The 18,884-nt window shown below is 35.8% G+C and overlaps 2 protein-coding genes across 3 annotated transcripts in view; both read right to left on the reverse strand.

Annotated features, from left to right (window-relative positions):
• Nucleotides 1-91: 91 nt before the first annotated feature.
• Nucleotides 92-7,475, reverse strand: LOC109042887 (deoxynucleoside kinase). Its single transcript, XM_019059855.2, has 5 exons — nucleotides 7,104-7,475; nucleotides 6,256-6,389; nucleotides 5,743-5,861; nucleotides 4,254-4,411; nucleotides 92-2,043 (listed from the first exon to the last, which is right to left on the reverse strand). Exons 1-5 carry the CDS (start codon nucleotides 7,383-7,385, stop codon nucleotides 1,837-1,839), a joined length of 900 nt encoding a protein of 299 aa, XP_018915400.2. The 5' UTR covers nucleotides 7,386-7,475; the 3' UTR covers nucleotides 92-1,836.
• A 2,631-nt stretch (nucleotides 7,476-10,106) lies between these two features.
• LOC109042886 (uncharacterized) overlaps nucleotides 10,107-18,884 on the reverse strand; it is a 33,593-nt gene continuing 24,815 nt past the window's right edge. For both annotated transcript variants that reach the window (XM_072301579.1, XM_072301578.1), the window contains exons 24-33: nucleotides 18,484-18,647; nucleotides 17,042-17,194; nucleotides 16,445-16,718; nucleotides 15,027-15,212; nucleotides 14,254-14,377; nucleotides 13,573-13,753; nucleotides 12,860-12,992; nucleotides 12,402-12,492; nucleotides 11,414-11,563; nucleotides 10,107-10,441 (exon numbers count right to left, since the gene is read on the reverse strand). In XM_072301579.1, coding sequence (XP_072157680.1) covers nucleotides 11,415-11,563; nucleotides 12,402-12,492; nucleotides 12,860-12,992; nucleotides 13,573-13,753; nucleotides 14,254-14,377; nucleotides 15,027-15,212; nucleotides 16,445-16,718; nucleotides 17,042-17,194; nucleotides 18,484-18,647 — 1,455 coding nt within the window. In that variant the 3' untranslated portion in view covers nucleotides 10,107-10,441; nucleotide 11,414. The remainder of the gene's footprint in view (nucleotides 10,442-11,413; nucleotides 11,564-12,401; nucleotides 12,493-12,859; nucleotides 12,993-13,572; nucleotides 13,754-14,253; nucleotides 14,378-15,026; nucleotides 15,213-16,444; nucleotides 16,719-17,041; nucleotides 17,195-18,483; nucleotides 18,648-18,884) is intronic.

The raw sequence follows: 18,884 nt of genomic DNA on the forward strand, positions 1-18,884 counted from the left end.
ACATTTTGATTTTCTACTTGTTGAACCTCAGTTTTAAAGAAAGTTTCATTATTTCGTTAAGTTCCACAAAAGAGAGAGTAACACAATTGAATTTGGTAAGATTAATCATATTATATTTCAGATGGTCACATACAAAGAATCAAAGTACATTTCCTTAAAAAAATATTATCACTAATTGAACATGGGACAATGAAAAAGATAATAATTTTGAAGCCTTAATACGGCAACATGCAAACATTATGCTGAAAAAATTTGCTCAACAGGTATGCTTTGCTTATGTGTACGCGTACAGAAATTAGAGCAATCAAAGGAATTCAGGACGGAGAGAAAAAAGAGAAAAATTATCATCAGCTGGGCTTAAGTGAGGAGAGAAAAATTGTTTTCGGTCCAGTGATAAAATTTGACAGCGATAATTTTCAAAACTTTCCATGCTAACAGTCTCAGAATTTTGAGAACAATATTGTTCATTTGAAAGCGCCCTACCCTAAAGTAAAAATAATGAGGATGTAATGTGTAAAAGACTCTTCTGGTGACCATCTTTTCTAATTTTTGGCATTAATTATTAACAAGGTATCAAACTGCTTCTGCACATAGTTTTCAGTCATCAGTTTTCAGTTTCATAGTGGAAAAAATGTTGCTCATCCATCATGTTAGTGAAATCTTAGAAATTGAACTTTTAACAGAATTAAATTGTTGAGACTTTTTTTTATAATCTAGATCCAATACAGCATGGTCAGACGCTGTCTAAATGTCACACTCTATTAAAGCTACATTTAATTTGAATGGAAACTGGTCATAAATATATAAATAAATGAAACGCTCGGCACATTAATAAAAAATTTCTGTCAAACCATGATAAAATGGAAGTTAAGTTACATTACTTTCAATAGAAATATCTGACGTATATTCTGATAAGAAGTATAAAAGAAAGAGCCAACATTAAAAATAGATTACTCTTAATTGTAGAAACTTAATTTCAAATTAATTCTTAACATGCTCATTATTTTTTGAGATCATTACAGCTTTCCATGAACTAAAAACAAAAGTCTACTAAAAGACGACATCCTAACTTCCTTCCGCAAATTACACAACATTTATATGTAACATCTGGCATTTTGCGTTTCAAGGCAATCATTCAACTGTACGGAATTTGCACTGTATCTGTTGATCCACCGCAGTAACTGCAGGTGGGTGTGAGCTATGCTATATTATAATACTTACAACTAAAAACACAGGGCTCTTAAGTTCCTGATTAACTGCTTTTTTCAAGCTTTGAGAATCCCTTGCCAGCGACAAAAACTGAGGAAATCCTTAAAGCTGAACAGTGCTGTCAATAGCACATGTTGGTAAACTGTTAAATTGTATAATGGAAATAGAAGAAAATTAGGCCAGTGTTTACTGACATTAGACAAAGAGAACTATTTTGTAAGAACACTGATGATCACACTTTTGTTTAAACACTTACATAATTCAAAACCGGTCCATGTCCAGACACTGAGTCTATGAAAAAAAAATTATAAAACTAGTAATGATTATTGATAAAGGGAAAACATTGTAACTTTTATGAAAACAAACAATCTACAAACAGTCAAGTGAACTGGTTCAAGAAACAGGAGAAAAGAATGTATAAAAATAGAAAGTTCTTTAAAAAAAGAGGAGCGAGAAGCCTCTGTGATCTAACTGAAAAACAGGGCTAGCAAATGAATGGGGAGGGAAACAAACTTGAAAGTTTTACATGAAAGTGCAGACTGGAATTAAATGCGACAAGTAGTACATATCAAAATGCAATAATAAGGTTGATAAAATTTAATTTGATAAATAACAAAAAATTGAACCTCATACTGCAATCAAATCTACACTGTTTTTTTCAGTTTCATTAAGAATAGAGGGACTGCTTAGAATGTCAGGAACATCCTTCAGATTTGCGGATTGCAGTTTCTTCATTGGTGATTGGTTTTTTAAGTGACTAAAAATGAGGTTTTGACAGCGCTTAAATTCTGGAGCCATTAAGTCAAGATTTTGATTGGCATCAACCACGACAATCTGCAAAAAGAAAATCAACTGTTGAAAAATACACTTAAAACAGCAAAACTTCGCAATTCGAGCAAATTTTGCAAGTCGGCTGAAACCAGGGGTGCAAATTGTTCTGGACCTTGTGCGTGTGGTCGCGACCAAATTGTCAAAGAGCCCTGATTTTGCGGAAGCCGAGAATTTTTTTTCTTAATCGTTCAGAGGTTTTCAGATTTTCAATAACTTGTGGAATAATGCAACTTTGGCGCACATCCTAAAATTATCAAAAAATTTGACAAAATTTTGATCAGCGCTTTCAGTTGACCTCTAAGTGAAAACTCAGGGCGTTGCAGAAAATTGCGGAGGCCAAAAACAAATTGCACCTTTGTCTATAACTGAGAAAGGAATTGCTACAGGTTTCAAACTATCACATTTTGACGGGTGAATCTCTTGATTTTGCAAAGAATGAAAAGGTCTTTCTTGGAGTGCCCAAAGTACCAGAACTTTGACCATTCACCTCAAAGCAGTAACTCTTCTTTGGAGATACACTTCGAGGAAGCCTAAATTTGACCAGATTTACTTGAAACGAATCAAGTCACATTAAGCTGATTTCGAGAAAATCAAGGTGAGAGGTTGAAGCTCCTGGTGCCATATCTGTTCGGAACTACTGAAGTTCGAATTTTCAAAAACTTATACCTACAGAATTAAATCACAACAAAAAATTTGGAATCAATGCTTTACCTAAATAGGAGAAGCATTAAAGCAGTACCTAGGTAATTGAATAATTATTTGTCTTTTTTATCACTGGTTCTGTGAGGCTTATTTTAAAATGGGCAATATCAAATCAGAGAAAGGAACCATATGCCACTCAGCTCCATTGCTAATTGTTTCAAGCCGGCAGATAAATTCATAAAGAGCAACCAAATGCACTTGGTTCTTTCATAAAATTCGATTTTGAATGCCACACGGACTTGATTGCCAAGGGACTCTGCACAGTTTTTTGCAGGACAGGGGAGATACTCGAATTCGACTGTGTAAGGGAGAATCGAATTTCCGAGTACTTGTGTACAAATTAGAGATCGCCCATAGAAAATCAACCTACATTTCAAATAAAAATTTCTAAATGAAATAATTATTCCTAGATACAATGTTGCTAACCTGAAGTAACGCATTATTAAGCCTGCGGGGCGATTATTGAAATGATATCGACTGTATGTCAGCGCTTTGTCGTGTCGCGCCATCGACTAAGCCATTGCTTAGTCGATGGCGCGACACGACAAAGCGCTGACATACAGTCGATATCATTTCAATAATCGCCCCGCTGTTCAGATCAACCATTATCTTAAAAAACCCAAAAATGGATTTTGTTCCTTTCTGCCAGATGTGGTCAATTGAGTTTTTCTCACATTACTGTTACCAAAACATCATCTTTTCCTACTCCATTGTATCATCAGAATAAAATTGTTGCAAGGGGCTAATCTAGGCTTTTAAATGAAGGGGGAAGACGATGATGCTCCGCTCCATCAAGTCTTTGGAGAGCTCCCTAGGTGGAGATGCGCTTTGTTCTGATGTAGCATTCCGGTTTCTTTTAGATTTTGTCTGATATCGATGGCCAAAGAACAGAACTACATTTCTCCACTTGCAACATTGCAGACTTCCTGTAATGCTTAATTTGTTGTTCCAGAAACTAGTTACTGTAATTCCATGAAAACTTCCTCCATTTTTCTTTGTTTAGGAACACCATAACGGAGGTACATAGTTTTGTACTTTGGCCATCGACAAGGCAGTGTACTCTCTAGAGCAACGAGGAGTTGTAAAATCGGTACAAAGTTGCAAACAGTAGATAGACCCTAAAAATCTTTAGATTTTTTTTCCTGGGAAGAAAAAGGGGGTTTAAAAATCCTAGAGAGTAGAGGTATACACGTCATTTTCAGAGGTCTGCCATTCAGTTGTAAGTTAAAGAAGAAAGCTCAACAAGGGTTTTTTTTTATAAAGATACGCAGTATTACTTCAGCTACAACAAACTGCGACTTGATAGCTGTTCCATTCACTCAGAAACTGTAAAAGTGCAGTAATCTTTGACCCCCTGAAAGCTTCTTTCTTTTCATAAGAATGGTAGATTAAAAAAGTCACAATTGAGTAAAAAATAATTTAAATTATTGCATGCTAAGTGATAATCATGTTTTAATAACACCAAGTCAAAAAGAAGCAAAAGTTAAAAAAGAGAGTAATTCAATACATACAGGGGGCAAAGCTGCACCAGGGATAGTTTTGTGGATGAGCCAATTCTCATGTAGAACATGAAGTTTTTCCAAGTATTCTAGAGAAACTGTGTGTTCTTCCTGTCGTGCCCTAGCTTTCATTCTTTCATACACAACCTCTGGACTAGTTTTCAGGTACACTGGAACAGAAAACAAGTACAACTATTGAGAAATGCGAGAACATTAAGGATGGCAAAAAATGAGAAGTTATTGCTTGATCATAAAACAAAAGGTAGCTCAATGGGCCTGTTGCAAACTTTTGCTAGAGCAAAAATAAGAGTGGTTCCTGATAAATACTGTCTCAAAAATCACAATGAGTGCATCGGCAAACTCTGAAATGCACTCCTAACTTCACAATCTGCATTAGAAATTTGCATTTTTTCAAGCTTCCCGCTTGAAAAAGGATACTACAGCATAGGTGATCATTTCACTAGCGGAGTCGTTCCATTCAATCCCTGCTCAATATGGCCAACGTTTCCGGACGCAAGTTAAGGAGAGCACAAGGTCAATCAAGGCAAATATCTATCAACACGAGAAAAGTGTGAATGTCAAAACCAATTGTTATCGGGTGGTTAGAGTCATCGTCCCGTCACATGTGTTTTGGCTGACTGGTGTCTGCTATGTTGAATATTACGTAGTGTCCTTGTGAACAGGGATTGGATGGAATGACTCCTCTGACAAAATGTTCACTTGTGCCTTGGTATTGTTTTTGAAGCAGGAGGCTCGAAAAAACGCAAATTTCTTAAGCAAATTGCAAAGTAAGGAGTGGATTTCAGACTTTGCCAATGTGCTCATTGTGACTTTTAAGGCACTTTCCATGAGTGACAACTCTTATTTTCGCTATAGCAAAAGTTTGCAACAGGCCTATTAGAGTTTGAAATTCTCTATCTTGGAATTACCTATGTTTTACATGGGTGAATCACTCTAATTCCTTTAGGATCCATTTCTATAGGTATACTGCTGGATTTTATTTGGACGTGTGTAGAAACTGTTCTCCACATTATGATATGGAAAGGCCTCCTTCAACCTTCTTAAGTCACGATGTAAACCATGTGAGGCTCTCTAAGAAAAAGAGCTAACTCAAGAGTGATGATGAATACGACCCTCTTACAAAAGACCTAAAACTTTGTTTCCTACCTTTCAATTCACGCAAGCATGCAGAAGATGGGAGGTGCCATTGTCTTCCCTCAAATTAAATAAACTACTCTTTTTTATAGTGAAGAGTCAAATTCATTGATTCTTAATCATCTAAGCAAATTCTAATGGTATTTTCCATGATTATTGACAATTTTACAAAAAAAAGAAGGATTTTTTTAAATAAATTTTCTGCCCATACATCTTTGAATCCTGTTACTCGAAAGTTCATTTCTGCAGTTTCTGTTCTCTTGGGTAACAGCAGATTTGATGAAGAACTAATACCCTGACGTTTGAAAATTTCCCTACTTTGAAAACATTAACTTTTGATACAAACCTATTAAATCTCCATGGATATCACAATTGCTAGAGATCCATTCGAACCAAGAATCTAAAACAGCATACTCGGGAGCAGACATGATTTTTTGCTGGAAAAGGTTTTCAACAAAGATGTGCCTGGAAACAAATGATAAAGTAGATTTGGTTAGGTAACTAATCTTCAAAAAAATCGAGTGAATTAACTGCCCTTATCACTCGATAAATCCGGCGATCAAATTGTCAAGGTCATGCGGAGGTCTGAAAGGCTGAGTGAAGTCAGAGCATGCCAATTCAATAACAATTTGATTGCTCAATGAACTTATCTCATGATACAATACATTAATCTAATGACACTGTATTTGAAATATTTTGGTCTTCACTATAACATCAACAGTGCTAGCTCAAGATATAATTACTTCAGGAAGTGACAGTGTAGGTCACAAAAATATGATGCAATGTGACAGGAGATCTATTAAAACTATAAAAGCTCTAACGAAAACCTACTGGATTGCAAAAATTCATATTATTTTACCTTGCACTGTGAATTGATCTTTCCATCAATTTGATTGGTTCATCACATTTTTGAACATGAACATCTAGCATTGTTTTTTGAACCATAGTTTGAAATGTCAGCCCCCACCTTGATGGATCTTTGTACATCAGTTCCTGTAAATAGAAGAGCACAAGATTCATAAAAAATATTCAAGTTTCATCAAACAAGAGATAAATGGCAGTCGCAATCTGGACAAAAATTTGATTACAATACAACACAATACGCAACAGTGATATATTACGGGGACTAGCACACCATTCTATAAAACACAGTGGCTTCGAAACCTAGAACTGGCATTACTTCAACGGCTTCCTATTCGCCTTGTGTCATCCATTTGTGCCAGCAGTTTGCCTGTGCAATTAGGTGCCAATAATGATGTGCCAGAGATGTTGGTTACTTGCAAGGCGGATGAAGAAAGGTGGTCACATTACAAGTTAAGCCGGCAATTTAAAGGCTGTGGCGCGCAGAGGGTAGGTGGATGCTTTGCCAAGCAATCAGGATGTATCCGAAAAGTACCTGATGCCATGTGACATCAAGAGAATACGAAATGCGACCTCCATTCTTCATCTGCCTTGGGTTTCCTAGTAAGAATTGTGGTTCCTTGTGGGGAGAAAAATTTTGAGAGTGAAGAAAATCCTGCAGACTTCGCGAAGTCTAACCTCGCTGTTATGATCTGGACTCACTCTTACAATACTACGGACTCTTCGGCTTCAGTAAGAACATGAAACATGAGACCATCATAAATATATGACTGAACGATGTGAGTCACTGGAATTCGCTAAATAGATTGACAAGATAAGCACGAAAGCTGAACTCATAAATTGTACCAATAAGTTGTGTCCTTTCAGATCCCTCCATTGCTCCACAGGTTCTGCCGCTATGTACGTATTCGGGCATTGTTCAAAGTGTTTCAGAAAAGTGGTTTTTCCGCTACCGATGTTTCCTTCCACAAACACAGTAAATGGTTTCCTCTTATCTTCAGACATGGTGGAATAAGCTGCACTTCTAACACAAGAATAAATACATAAATTGAACAAAATACGCGGGAAATGTGCTAGCGAACTCGACAAGCGAACCAGTTTCGAGCAACAATGAATATCCGTTATCATTACACTGGTTTTACGCGCAAAAAACTCAAAGGGGATAGTATTTCATGTGGTTGCTCATTACAATCCTAAGGATTTTCTAACCTATATCAACAAAGCGCTTGAATTTCGTCAAAGAGCGCATGCGCAGATGTCATTAACCTTTCGAGGACCAATCACAATCGAGAATAAGCCCGCGTTTTTCGTGGCGGCGCAAAAGTTTGAACTTTCGCGCACGCCTCTGCGCTGACGCAATTTCATTGCGATCGACCTGCAGTTACACGATTTCTCACGTTCCTCCAAAAGGTGACACGATGAGAATTTTTAACTTTATGGGAATATTTTTAGCATTTATCGATCCCAATAATTAGATGACCGGAACGTTCTCGTGGCTCATCAATGAGCTTTAGGAGAGGCACATGTATACAGGGTGTCCCAGGATTAAGTACGAATATTGAAGGAGTCGATTCTTTGGGTCAAAAAAAAACGGTTTTTTACGGTACAACTTTTTTTCCAAAGACGCTTTCCCTGGTGGCCGTATATACAACAAATGTTTATCAACCAATTTTCATTAAAAATTTAAAAATTACCCGCGCTCTTTTCATGTGTGACCTCCAAAAAAGGGAAAACGCGTTTTGAGGGGAGGGGGGGGGGGGGGTATCGAATCTAGAAGAGGCCAAAATTAATGTTTTCAGCGACAAAAATTAATTTTTGACGGCACCACTAGATTCAGCGTTGAAAAATATTGAGGAAATGTGTCTAACGTTTTTCCGCTATGACTCATCGTTTTCGAGATAATAGGGACTGAAAGGGGCGCGGGTGGGGGGGGGGGTGGCCCCCAGGGAAAGCGTTTTAGGAAAAAAAGTTATACCACTAAAACGTCTTTTTTTGACCCGAAGAATAGACTCCTTCAATATTCGTACCTAATCCTGGTACACCCTGTATTTTCGGTCGTCCTCCATGGACGCACATCAAATATTTGTGGTGGCACTCTTCGCCGCTTATCTTATCATCGATCAACCACGGCACACAGTCGTCGCAGTGATAATGATAAATGGACGTATTTCTATCAAATGGAACTAAGTGCATTATGACGTGAGCCCTGTTATACATGTATTCTCATGGGTCTTAGGGCTCATGTCCAAATACACATAGTTCCGTTTGACAGAAATACGTCCAAATTAAAAGAAGTTTTCGTAACCTACGTTCGCGAATTTGTGACGTTTGAAACCTGCGAGTTGAGGGACAACTCAATGAGTAATCCTCATACTTACCTACGCTAAGTAATAGGAAGAAAATTAGCATGTTGGAATGGAAGAAATCTAGGCAACAATGCTGCCTCATGATTTTTCATCTTCTTCATCCTCTCGATCTTCTGCCTTATTACAACTGAGGGGCTTGGAATACAGGGCGCATAAGTGCATTTTTTGCCATTTCAAGAACTACGTGTTTGAAGTATCGAAATTACATGGATCCTTATGGCGGAAAGAAAGTTCAAACTGACTTTTTGATGCTTAAAAACTGGAATTTGGAAGCGAATTTTCCACAGAATATGCATTCAACCTGGTTTTACTTAAAATTTTTTCAAAAACTGCACTTATGCACCTTGTCTTCCAAGCCCCTCGACTGGGGTATTGGAGGGTGCAGGAGGGGGGAGCTGATCCAACACCTCTGCTAGTGCCATTAGAATGAGAAATCATTGTGTATATAACATTCCATTCATTAACCAAACGTATCGCTTTTTTTTGGTTTCACAGATGTGGCAGTGAGTGCTATATTTCTATCGAGTTTAACAGAAACGCACCAAGTAACATTTTAGAAAAAAACGAGTTGGAAGTAGTTTTGAATTCAACTAGTCGTAAATATTATTCTACGATTTCTTTTTTTCCTCCAGGTTTGAATCTCCGCCTAAGTTTTTATTTTCAGTGCTACTTTTGATTTTGAAAATTCCTCTCTCTGCAAGAAAAAAATTCAATGCTATTATTATGGGGGATGAGCTGCTACAAATTAAAGAAGACTTGTGAGTTTTGTGACTTTTTTTCTGATATTTTTTTCAATTGGTCGGAACCTACTTTAAGAAATTCCACAGCCCTAGGACTTCATGTTTGTAGAGAGACGGCTCTGAGAAGAGGTTTTTTTTTGGGCGGGGGGGGGGGGGGATAATTTTAAAAATTTAAGGCAGCCTTAAAAAAAGAATTTACCTGCTCATTTGAACACACCATCTCCTGGCTACAAGACAAGTACTGAGCCATTGCTCGACCACTGAAGGGGTGAAAGTCAACAACCAAGTATTTCGTTTGCGGTGTTACAAAATTTCCTGCTCCTCGTATTTTATACTTAAAGGGGAACAAATTGACATCATTGCATTTTTTTGCGGAGTTTTCTTCATACAGAGAAGACAAATTTTGGCAGAATATAGGGATTGCTGTTGAGTAGTTTTTCATTTGATAAATAAAGTATGACAGGAAGTTTGCAACGTCGCAAACCGAGATATGTGATTGTGGACTTTTACTGTCGAGAATGATCATCGCAGAGTGTTTTTGGGAAATTGTTTTGACGGTTATGAGAACCCATTGATAAAAATTCAAAAGCAAACATCCCTGTAAAAGCAGTTGCGCTCGAACTGTTTATTGCCATTGTTGCTGTTTCAAGCTGCATAAAAATCAGAGACAGTCACTTTTGAGTCTTCCTTGTTGATAATCCAGATTTCTAGGTATTCACCACAAAAAATAAAAAATAAAAATATTTAGAAAAAAATTTCAGTATAATTGAGGAAAAAATTTTAATGTGGTGACACAGTGTTTCAAAAGAATACTTTGACAAAAAATTCTAGAGGGCGAAATGAAAAATGATTGAGCACTTGACACAACTACAAATAACATTTTTAAAAATGGCACTTGGATAATAATAAAAGGGGGAATTAGAGAGTATCACAAGATGCCCAAAAAAGGAACATGAGAAAAGAGAGATAATATTACCTAAAGTATCAAATCATTGCCTATTGATACAATCAAACAAAAAAAGTGAGTATTTTGAGATCACAAAATTTTCATAAATAGAATTCACACACACTGTTGCACCTATAACAAAAAAAGAAAAACTAATTATCATACACTATATTTCGGAGATGAAACTAGAAAAGAGCATGACGCGTTACTCTAATTGTAGTTTCCAAATTTTCGCTTATAAATCATGTTTTCAAAGAATATTGTCTGATAATTTTTGCATGAAATATTTAGAGAAAATTTCTGCAAATAAATACGAATTTTATGAGTTTAATTTTTATTTTTAAAAAATCCCTAATGAAAATATTGGAGCTACAGGGTGGCGATGAAGGTCTTGAAAGTCTTTAAATTTTACTTAGTTCATCCTTTTGAAAATATCAGAATTTTAAAGCACACTAACAATGCAATCAATAGAGTACTGGACAATTTTTTTTTTTTTTTTTTTTTTTTTGAGACAAGCAGATGTTAATAAAATAGAATGGTACAATACTGCTGGGTCCACCCTATTCTGCGGAGGAAAAAATCAATAAACTAACATTAGAGTTACAAAATGAACTCTAATAAATTCATTCCAAGAAATCACTCAGTCCCCCTCAGTCTTGTACCGACATTCATTAAAGTTCATTTTGTGACTCGAATGCTAATTTTCGGATTTTTTGGCTTTATTTGCCCTGCAGAATAGTGTGAACCCAGCAATATTCTACTATTCTCTTACTCGTAGAGTTTAGGCAACATTTCTGGTGTTTGTTTTCTATTCTTTTTTTTTCTTGAAAATATAACTGGAGCCCTAAATCAAACAAAACATCAACTGCAAAGAGGGATATGCAATTTCTTCCAGTAACTCTTCCTTCATAAATTTATATGGGAAAATTTATTTTTCATCTCGGAGGGAATTGTGCCTCATTTGTTTATGTTAAAATCAAAATCCCGAGTCTGAGGAAGAAACTTGAAAAACATGATCTACTTTTAAGGCTACACTGTAACACTTTTATTGCTAATTAAATTTAAACAAGTGAGAAAAAAATGAAAATTGATCTGAAATTCTACCTTAATGATTTCTTAGATTTTGGATGGTTTCAGGTTCATCTCTCAACTCCCTCTTTTGAGCCAATGCAGTTAGAGGTACTTGCTCCTCCACTTCATTACGACTGGTTACTTGCTTTTCATTTCCTGTCTCAGGAGTACCAAATTTACACTCTGAAAAAATAGTAAAGGAAACGAAGAAACATTATAGCACCAATTGAACGAGCAACGTTAATTTTTATATTTTTTTCAAACGTTGTGTACATCTTAGCTGCAAAAGACAAGATGTGGTTATCATGAAAGGTTCTATTTAGACCTTAAAGGGAATAAACACTCAAAGACCGATGATAAGCTTTCATTACATTTGAAAAGTATGCTAATAAACTAGACCAATGCCATTAATCCGGAGTTTAAATTTGCAAAAATAACCGAGTGATGAGCTAGAGAGACTCTGCATGCTTATATATCTGTAGGCAGTTGGTGTTCCCTTTAAACCCCACGCCGACAACTTTCAGGTTTAGCAGAGGGAAAACAGAGATTAAGAGTGCGACCCGGCATAACAGAGCTGCCTAAAGTGACAAGTCATCTGCTCTTCAAACAGCTGCAGCTCCTTCACAAGGCTGCAGATGCCAAAACAAAGTTCACTGCCGATCATCATTGAAATCCATACATAAATCTTGTCAAATAGGTTTCTTGAGTGTTTGTCCCTTAAGAAGATATAAAATAAGCAATAACTTGGTTCTCTATGGCTTCGAAAAATATGATTTGTACATCAAACTTTGCATAACTGATTCAGAGAAGATGGATATGGATTTAGAAACCAAAAACCATTCAACCTCTTTTTCATGTGGTGCCATCAATTGGCTTAAAAGATACAACTAAGAAGAGAAAAAACGTTTTACAAAACTTTAATGAAATTAGCACATTTTTTTATGATGAGAATTGGGCTTAACAGAAATAGAATAAAACATTTTTGGCTTTAACAGACAACTAAAAATAAAACCACACTTACTGAAGCAAGAGCTGCCAAGAAAACTGCACAGGCATTTCTTACAATCGTTCATGGTCACAGTACTGCGATGGAACCACAAAAATGCAAGACTCTGAGAAAAAGATATACACAAACAATTTTTAAAAAAATGTAATTATCAAATTCAGTTGTCACCAATTTATTGACAGAGGTGAAAATTTTGTCATCATGAGATTTTAAAATAAGTATACCAATAACGTTTGGCACCTAAATTATTAAAGTTTTGACATCAATGAAGGGTATGATGGGACTCCCTGCATGTAAGATATACAAATATTCAGTCATGAATTTTTTCCTTTTTGTTAAACCATCTAATAAGGTATATCACTTTAATTTCTGCTTTACAACTGCATTGGATGTCTACCTGGGATACTCTATTACAGGATGAGGGATACTCTATTTCAAAAAAATCTACATAAAAACGGAAAGAATTTACTTACCAACAAGAGACAACAACAGATACATAAGGAATCAACAATGGAACTTGTTGAGGAAGAAGAGGACCAAATTTGAAACAGCTCAACAGCTCCCATTAATAACATTAGCACAGTACAGCTATAGAGTTCTTTACGCCTACAGAGACAGAATAAAAAAATTTCTTGGAAATACAGTAAAAAAAGTTGCAGTGTTGAGAATATTCGTGGCAACAGCAGAGATCTTGGATTTCAACTCAGGTGTTAAATAATTTCAGCTCCTACTTAAATTTGCACTTATCCTTGCAGAAAAGATTTGTTTGAATGTTATTCAGATAGTCAAAGAAAAGTTATGCTAAATTTTGCTAAGTAAAAACACCAAAGGAACTGCTTAAAGGAACTGTGACAGGAAATGTGTCAGTTTACAAATCCAAGATACAAGTACACCACCCATATACTCTTCATTCTATTGTTATCTGCCCACCATGAACCTAACAGTTCTCATATTTGAGCTCAAATGTGACAAAAAATCAATAAATAAATGATAAGAATTTATTTGCTGATATCATAAGGAGTAAAAACACATAGTTTTCAGGTAACCCTTTAAATGAGTTACATAAGTAATGAGTCACAAAGGCACAAGTATTCAAATGTGATCTCACCTCAGCTAATAAAAGATAAAAACTCATGTTGTAAAAAAATGTTACAATCAGAGGAGGCACTACTTAAAGAAAACTTACACGGTGCTTTTTTTCCCTGAATATTGTGACTTCAATTGGTGGCGAAGACAAAAAAACAGAGCGAATTGAAGAAAATTAAAAATAAGCAACAACCACAGTACGGTTATCTTTGCACCTGAGTTTGAATTATTTGCTAATCTGACAGCATAACCAACAGACAACATAAGTAAAGCCGGAAAACCTGAAAAACAAAGGAATCAAATGAGTAAAATCTGATAAAACAAGATTGCAAAGCTTCAGAACAAAAAATTCGTAAACAAAATTAAAAATCACTTTTCCAAAAATCTGTTGAAAATTTGAAACTTAATTGTCTCACTTGATCTCAAACAATTCAAAATGAATTTAGCATTATCATGCGTGTAACTGTAACACTCACTGAAAGCACAATATTTTTACAATTTTCCTTTTCCAAGAAATTTAAGACTTAAAAGTAATGTTGAGCTGAAAGTAAGTAGAAAAAAATTAAATAATTAATGTCTCTCACATTGAACCTACACTACAATTGAGAGTGAGGATATATACATTAAAAATTCTAATATTTCAAATGGCAACACGAGGAATTTTTTTTGACAGTTCCTTCTTTTAGCGTAAAGTATGGAAAGTTTTTCCTAAAAATGCTATACTTTGGGAATTATGTAAACAACAAATTTTTCTGTGCAAATAAGGTAAAACAATATTTACCAACAGCCGCAAGTACTATTGGGTACTTGTAGATATTCAGAAGTTCATTTGTCTTGAGATAAATGACTAGAGATTGACTGGCTATTAAGGAAATAATTAAAATTTGCAGGCAAGATAATCCCAACTGTAACACAAGAATGAAACACACTAGAGAAGCTGTGCAAAGAGAAACGTAATGACTATTGTAAAGTTATACTCAATACTGAAACTCACTCAAAAAGACCTTCAAAAATGGCATCCACCATGTTACCAATCGTCAGAGCCTCTTGCTGGTTGCAAAGAACTAGGTAAAAATAGCTTTTGAAGAACTGGCTAGTCATCTCATTACTCATACACGGACTTATTTCATTTTTCATTCTTCCTTTTGGTAGGAAATCTTAATCTATAGTATAAAATCATAAAGGTATCGTGTCACGCTGAGAGTGTCACCCTAAACATGTCACAAACCGGTTTCTCCTCCACCCCCTGCTCCGTTCCTGACGCAAATTCCTCACATACACCCCGCCGTCTCCAAACTGGGTTTTCCCGAACTCTTAATGATCTTGACGATCTCATGATCTTGATGCCATTTATATCAGCACATCAGATGCGCAAAGCGCCTCTGGAGAATTGGGCTGCAGAGCAGCTAGGGGGCGCAGCCCCCTAGTCTCTAATAATGTGGATGGAAAACTTATCAAAAAACCAAGCTTTACTTTTGCCAGTTAATTAGATGGCTCAATTTTTTTCAAAATCTAGTAATCTTATTCTACAATGGGACAAAGGATGAATCTTACCATTGAAGTATTCGAGGAGAAAAATACTTGTAACAAATACCACAGTAAAACCAGACTACAAAACAACTTTAAGAATAACTGCAAAGAGAGCTTTTTCATCAAATTAATAGCTATTATAAATCCAGTCAATAATGTTGCCAATATTGAACCAAGTTGGATAGCACGAGTCAAGGTACAGCTTGGTTCCTGAAACATGACCTGACTTGTTTTAGACACATATATTTGTGATTCCATAGGCAAATAGAGAAATGAGGGAGATGCACGAATTTGATCACTCTCGTAAATTCATCGAAATCTTGTGGATAATTAAACATCAAAATAACTGAAAAGTAGATTCACATTAGTTTTAAGATTTTCATCACAAAAACAATTATTGAGTTTGTAAAATTATTGTGGGAGCCTTCAGCTTACCATGACATTACGATTGTTGAATGAATCATGAACTACTCAATATTTCACTATAAAATATAAGACAATTTTGACGGATAAATTCTAAAATATTAAAGACATTTTCTATCATTATTTTAATTACTTTTATTAAGTAAATCACTTTCTTATGCTACCATCTACTGGCTGGCGCATTCTTAATATTTCATTTTAGACACCCGAATTCTTGGTGTAACATATGATGCTCATGGACTTGCCAGTATCCTATCCATAAGTCTACACTCCGTGAAAGCAGCACCAACTCTTTTTTTGTTTGAAATTATTCACATGTAAACAGAAATACTATTACAATACAACAATTAACAACTAACTGCATGGCAGTCCCTTCTTAAAGTGACTGGAAGGAAGTTGCTTCAGATTGCCTGACGATTTTTTTCATTTCAAGTTATCTGTGGCTAAAATTTTGAGACCTTTACAAATAATAATGTAAAGTTGTTATTGATGTTAAATAACTTGAAAAGAGGGGAATATCTTGTCATCCATTACTACAAAAAAAAGTATTTTCAGATTAATTCCAAGGTAATTGATCAATAATTAGTCTCACCTTTTTCTCATCTTCATTGAAAAAGTTTTCTTTTTCTCTACACTTTTAAAACGGTGAGCGGTGGCAACATGGGTAATTCGTCACTTTGGTGCCTTTGCTTATTATTTTGAAAATTTGCAAACAAAGATTTTTCAAGAGATGAGAACAGAGACACACTTATTGCCCACAAATTTCTTCTGAACAATCTTAAGAATCACTTCTTAAGTTTGGGATGATAAATTTCCTTGTTTTTATATTAATATGAAGCAAAAAATAATGCGCATCATTACCCACACCACCTAATGATTTTGTCTTCAGATTACTGAGCAAAAACCGTCAGCCAATCAAAGGCGGCCTCTTTCCTACTGCTAAAAGTAGGAGGTCTTTTGTTTCACTCTCACATTCGTCCGATCCAAGGCAATTCTTTGGATGCTGAAAAATTCTATACCTGAGGTTTAAAGGTGCGCACCAAACTGAAGGTGCCCAACTTAGAACACGAACATCTATGAATATTCCTGGCCACGTGGTTGGTAACACAGACAGAGAAGTTTAGAGGAAATTCACCTCTTTGAATTAAGGCGCATTTTACATCCCACCTATCGGCCATAAGTAGCTTCCAGTCCATTGTGAGATTGACCTTATCAGAGACAGTTAGGACTGCTTCATTGCTGGCTACACTCACGATAATGCTCTCAGCTTCAGGTAAAATAACGCCTTCTTTTCTGAAAGATAGTAATAAAAAATTAAAACACTGATGGATGAGCAACGGCAGTGCATAGTGGGCAAAGAGTAAATATTGGGATTTTTACCATCTTAATACTAATTCTGAGAGGGTCAGCATGCAATTGATGATTTAAAAAGTTTAAAATCTGCTCTTCGTCCAAAGTTTGAAATTTGTAGCGCTACACAAGGTGAGAGATTTGTCATTTTAAAATATTTGTCATTGCCAAAGATTTGCTGTTGAGAAAATCCATAATTGAAAATCAGAGAAGAGAGAAAAAAATCTCGGCTTGATTGTGCTGCACAGTTTCTAGGGCATACTTACTGAAAGTCTTGCAAAATTCTGGTTGTTAGAGACAAGGAGGAATTTCTGAATAAAATCACAGAAACACTAGGTTCCTGGAATGAAGAGTCATTGAACTGGAACTTCTGAAAATTTACACCAACTAAAGGTGAACCCAAACTGCCATCGCTGGACCTGTATTAAAGGAAAAGTATAAAGACTTTAATTAAAAAATAAAAGCTAAACAAATTTTGGGGTAAAAATGAAAAACTGTTCATGTAAATTGTCAGAACGAAAGAAAAAAAAAAATCAATAAATCAAGAAGTGAAACAGTCAACCCAACTCTTACTGAGTGGATTGTCTCTTTCCTGAGTAGCAATTGATTTTCATCATGAGTTTCATGGTATCAAGCATGAATTGGATCCCATTTAGCAAGAAGGAACCAGCTCATTACAGTGTTGTAAACATGTTGCTTTTTCATGTAATACTCTCACAAATAAATCGACACAAGAGAGAAGAGTAAATACAACACACAGGAAAAAGAAAGGAGGCCTGCTGTAGAGCAAGGTCTCAGGGGAGTGAATAGACTGAGAAACTATTGAACTTCTGTCTGGCTTAACACGGAAATAGTTGAACGAGCCCTACCGAAGGGAAATAAAACTGGGGACGCAAAAGTTTCGGCCTTTAAGGCCAAAACCCCTGAAAAGGATACTCACATTTTTATTAACAAAAAAGGGCAACAACGAAGAGAGGATAACAACTGGCTGACACAGCCAGCCACTGGGATTGTACGGCTGTAGTCACACGTCGATCAGCGTATCACATTAGTCCGGAGTGTTCCAGAACAACTTGGGCAGGAAAAACTGGGACTATGGCTACGTATAACCACGTTACATTCATAATTATCTAAAAAATCTCCCAGAACAGCAAATAGTTTTTACTTCCCCAAAAAATTGTTAATTTTAAAGGTAGTTATATAAATTTTAAAACTGTATATATATTGGGTATTTGTAAAAGAAAAGAGGAAGTTGCAAGATTTTGAAAACGCTTTAATTGGGCAGGTTTCTTTTTGCTAAATGTGATCCAATTAAGTATCAATATTCCAGGCCTAAGTATATACAAGAGAATTTTTGAAATCGTGACCATCTGCAAGAATAAGGATTACCTATAGTAAAAAAAAAAAAACCCTCTAAATTGACGTGAAGAGGAGTGTCCAGTAAACATTTTGATGCAAAAATACCCGGAGACATAGTATGGAAAGCAAGTTATAATGCTTCACAGTTCAAAAAACGCAATTTTAAGAGTGAAGGCTGTAAGGCTCTGCCATAGTGAGGGCACGAAATCATCAAACTATACTGCAACTACACACCCGGTAGAAAAAATTTCTCGGTAATCTGTGCAAATTCTTTGGCGTCCAGAAACTACATTTTGTTCTCTAAGGACAGACACAGTTCTAAAAGAGAACCAATTTCAATAATACATACCTAATTTCCGTTAAAAAGTCTGGTTTTCTTCCGACATGATCAATTGCTCTTGAAACAGCGTAGAAGTTTGGAGAACTGAAGTTGAAGTGTCCATCTTTCCTGACTAAGTATTTCTCATACATGAATATCCATGGGTGCATCGTATTACTGACAGATAGTAAAACCTGGAACCCAATTCAAAATCAACTTTTGGTAGAGGTTATTGCAGGTAACAGTAATATTATAGTTCTGATAATTTCATTTTTCATTTAAAGTGATTTTTCACTAGTTGACTCTTAAAGTCCTGTGGAGGGTCCTGAGAGATATACGACATGCAGATCTCTATTTTTTGGCTAAATACAGATTCAGAAACCTGAACCATAAATAACTGTAAAAACACAAAACAGCAAGGTTATCAGGGA

This window comes from Bemisia tabaci, chromosome 6 (genome assembly GCF_918797505.1).
Source record: "Bemisia tabaci chromosome 6, PGI_BMITA_v3".
Lineage (NCBI taxonomy): Eukaryota > Metazoa > Arthropoda > Insecta > Hemiptera > Aleyrodidae > Bemisia > Bemisia tabaci.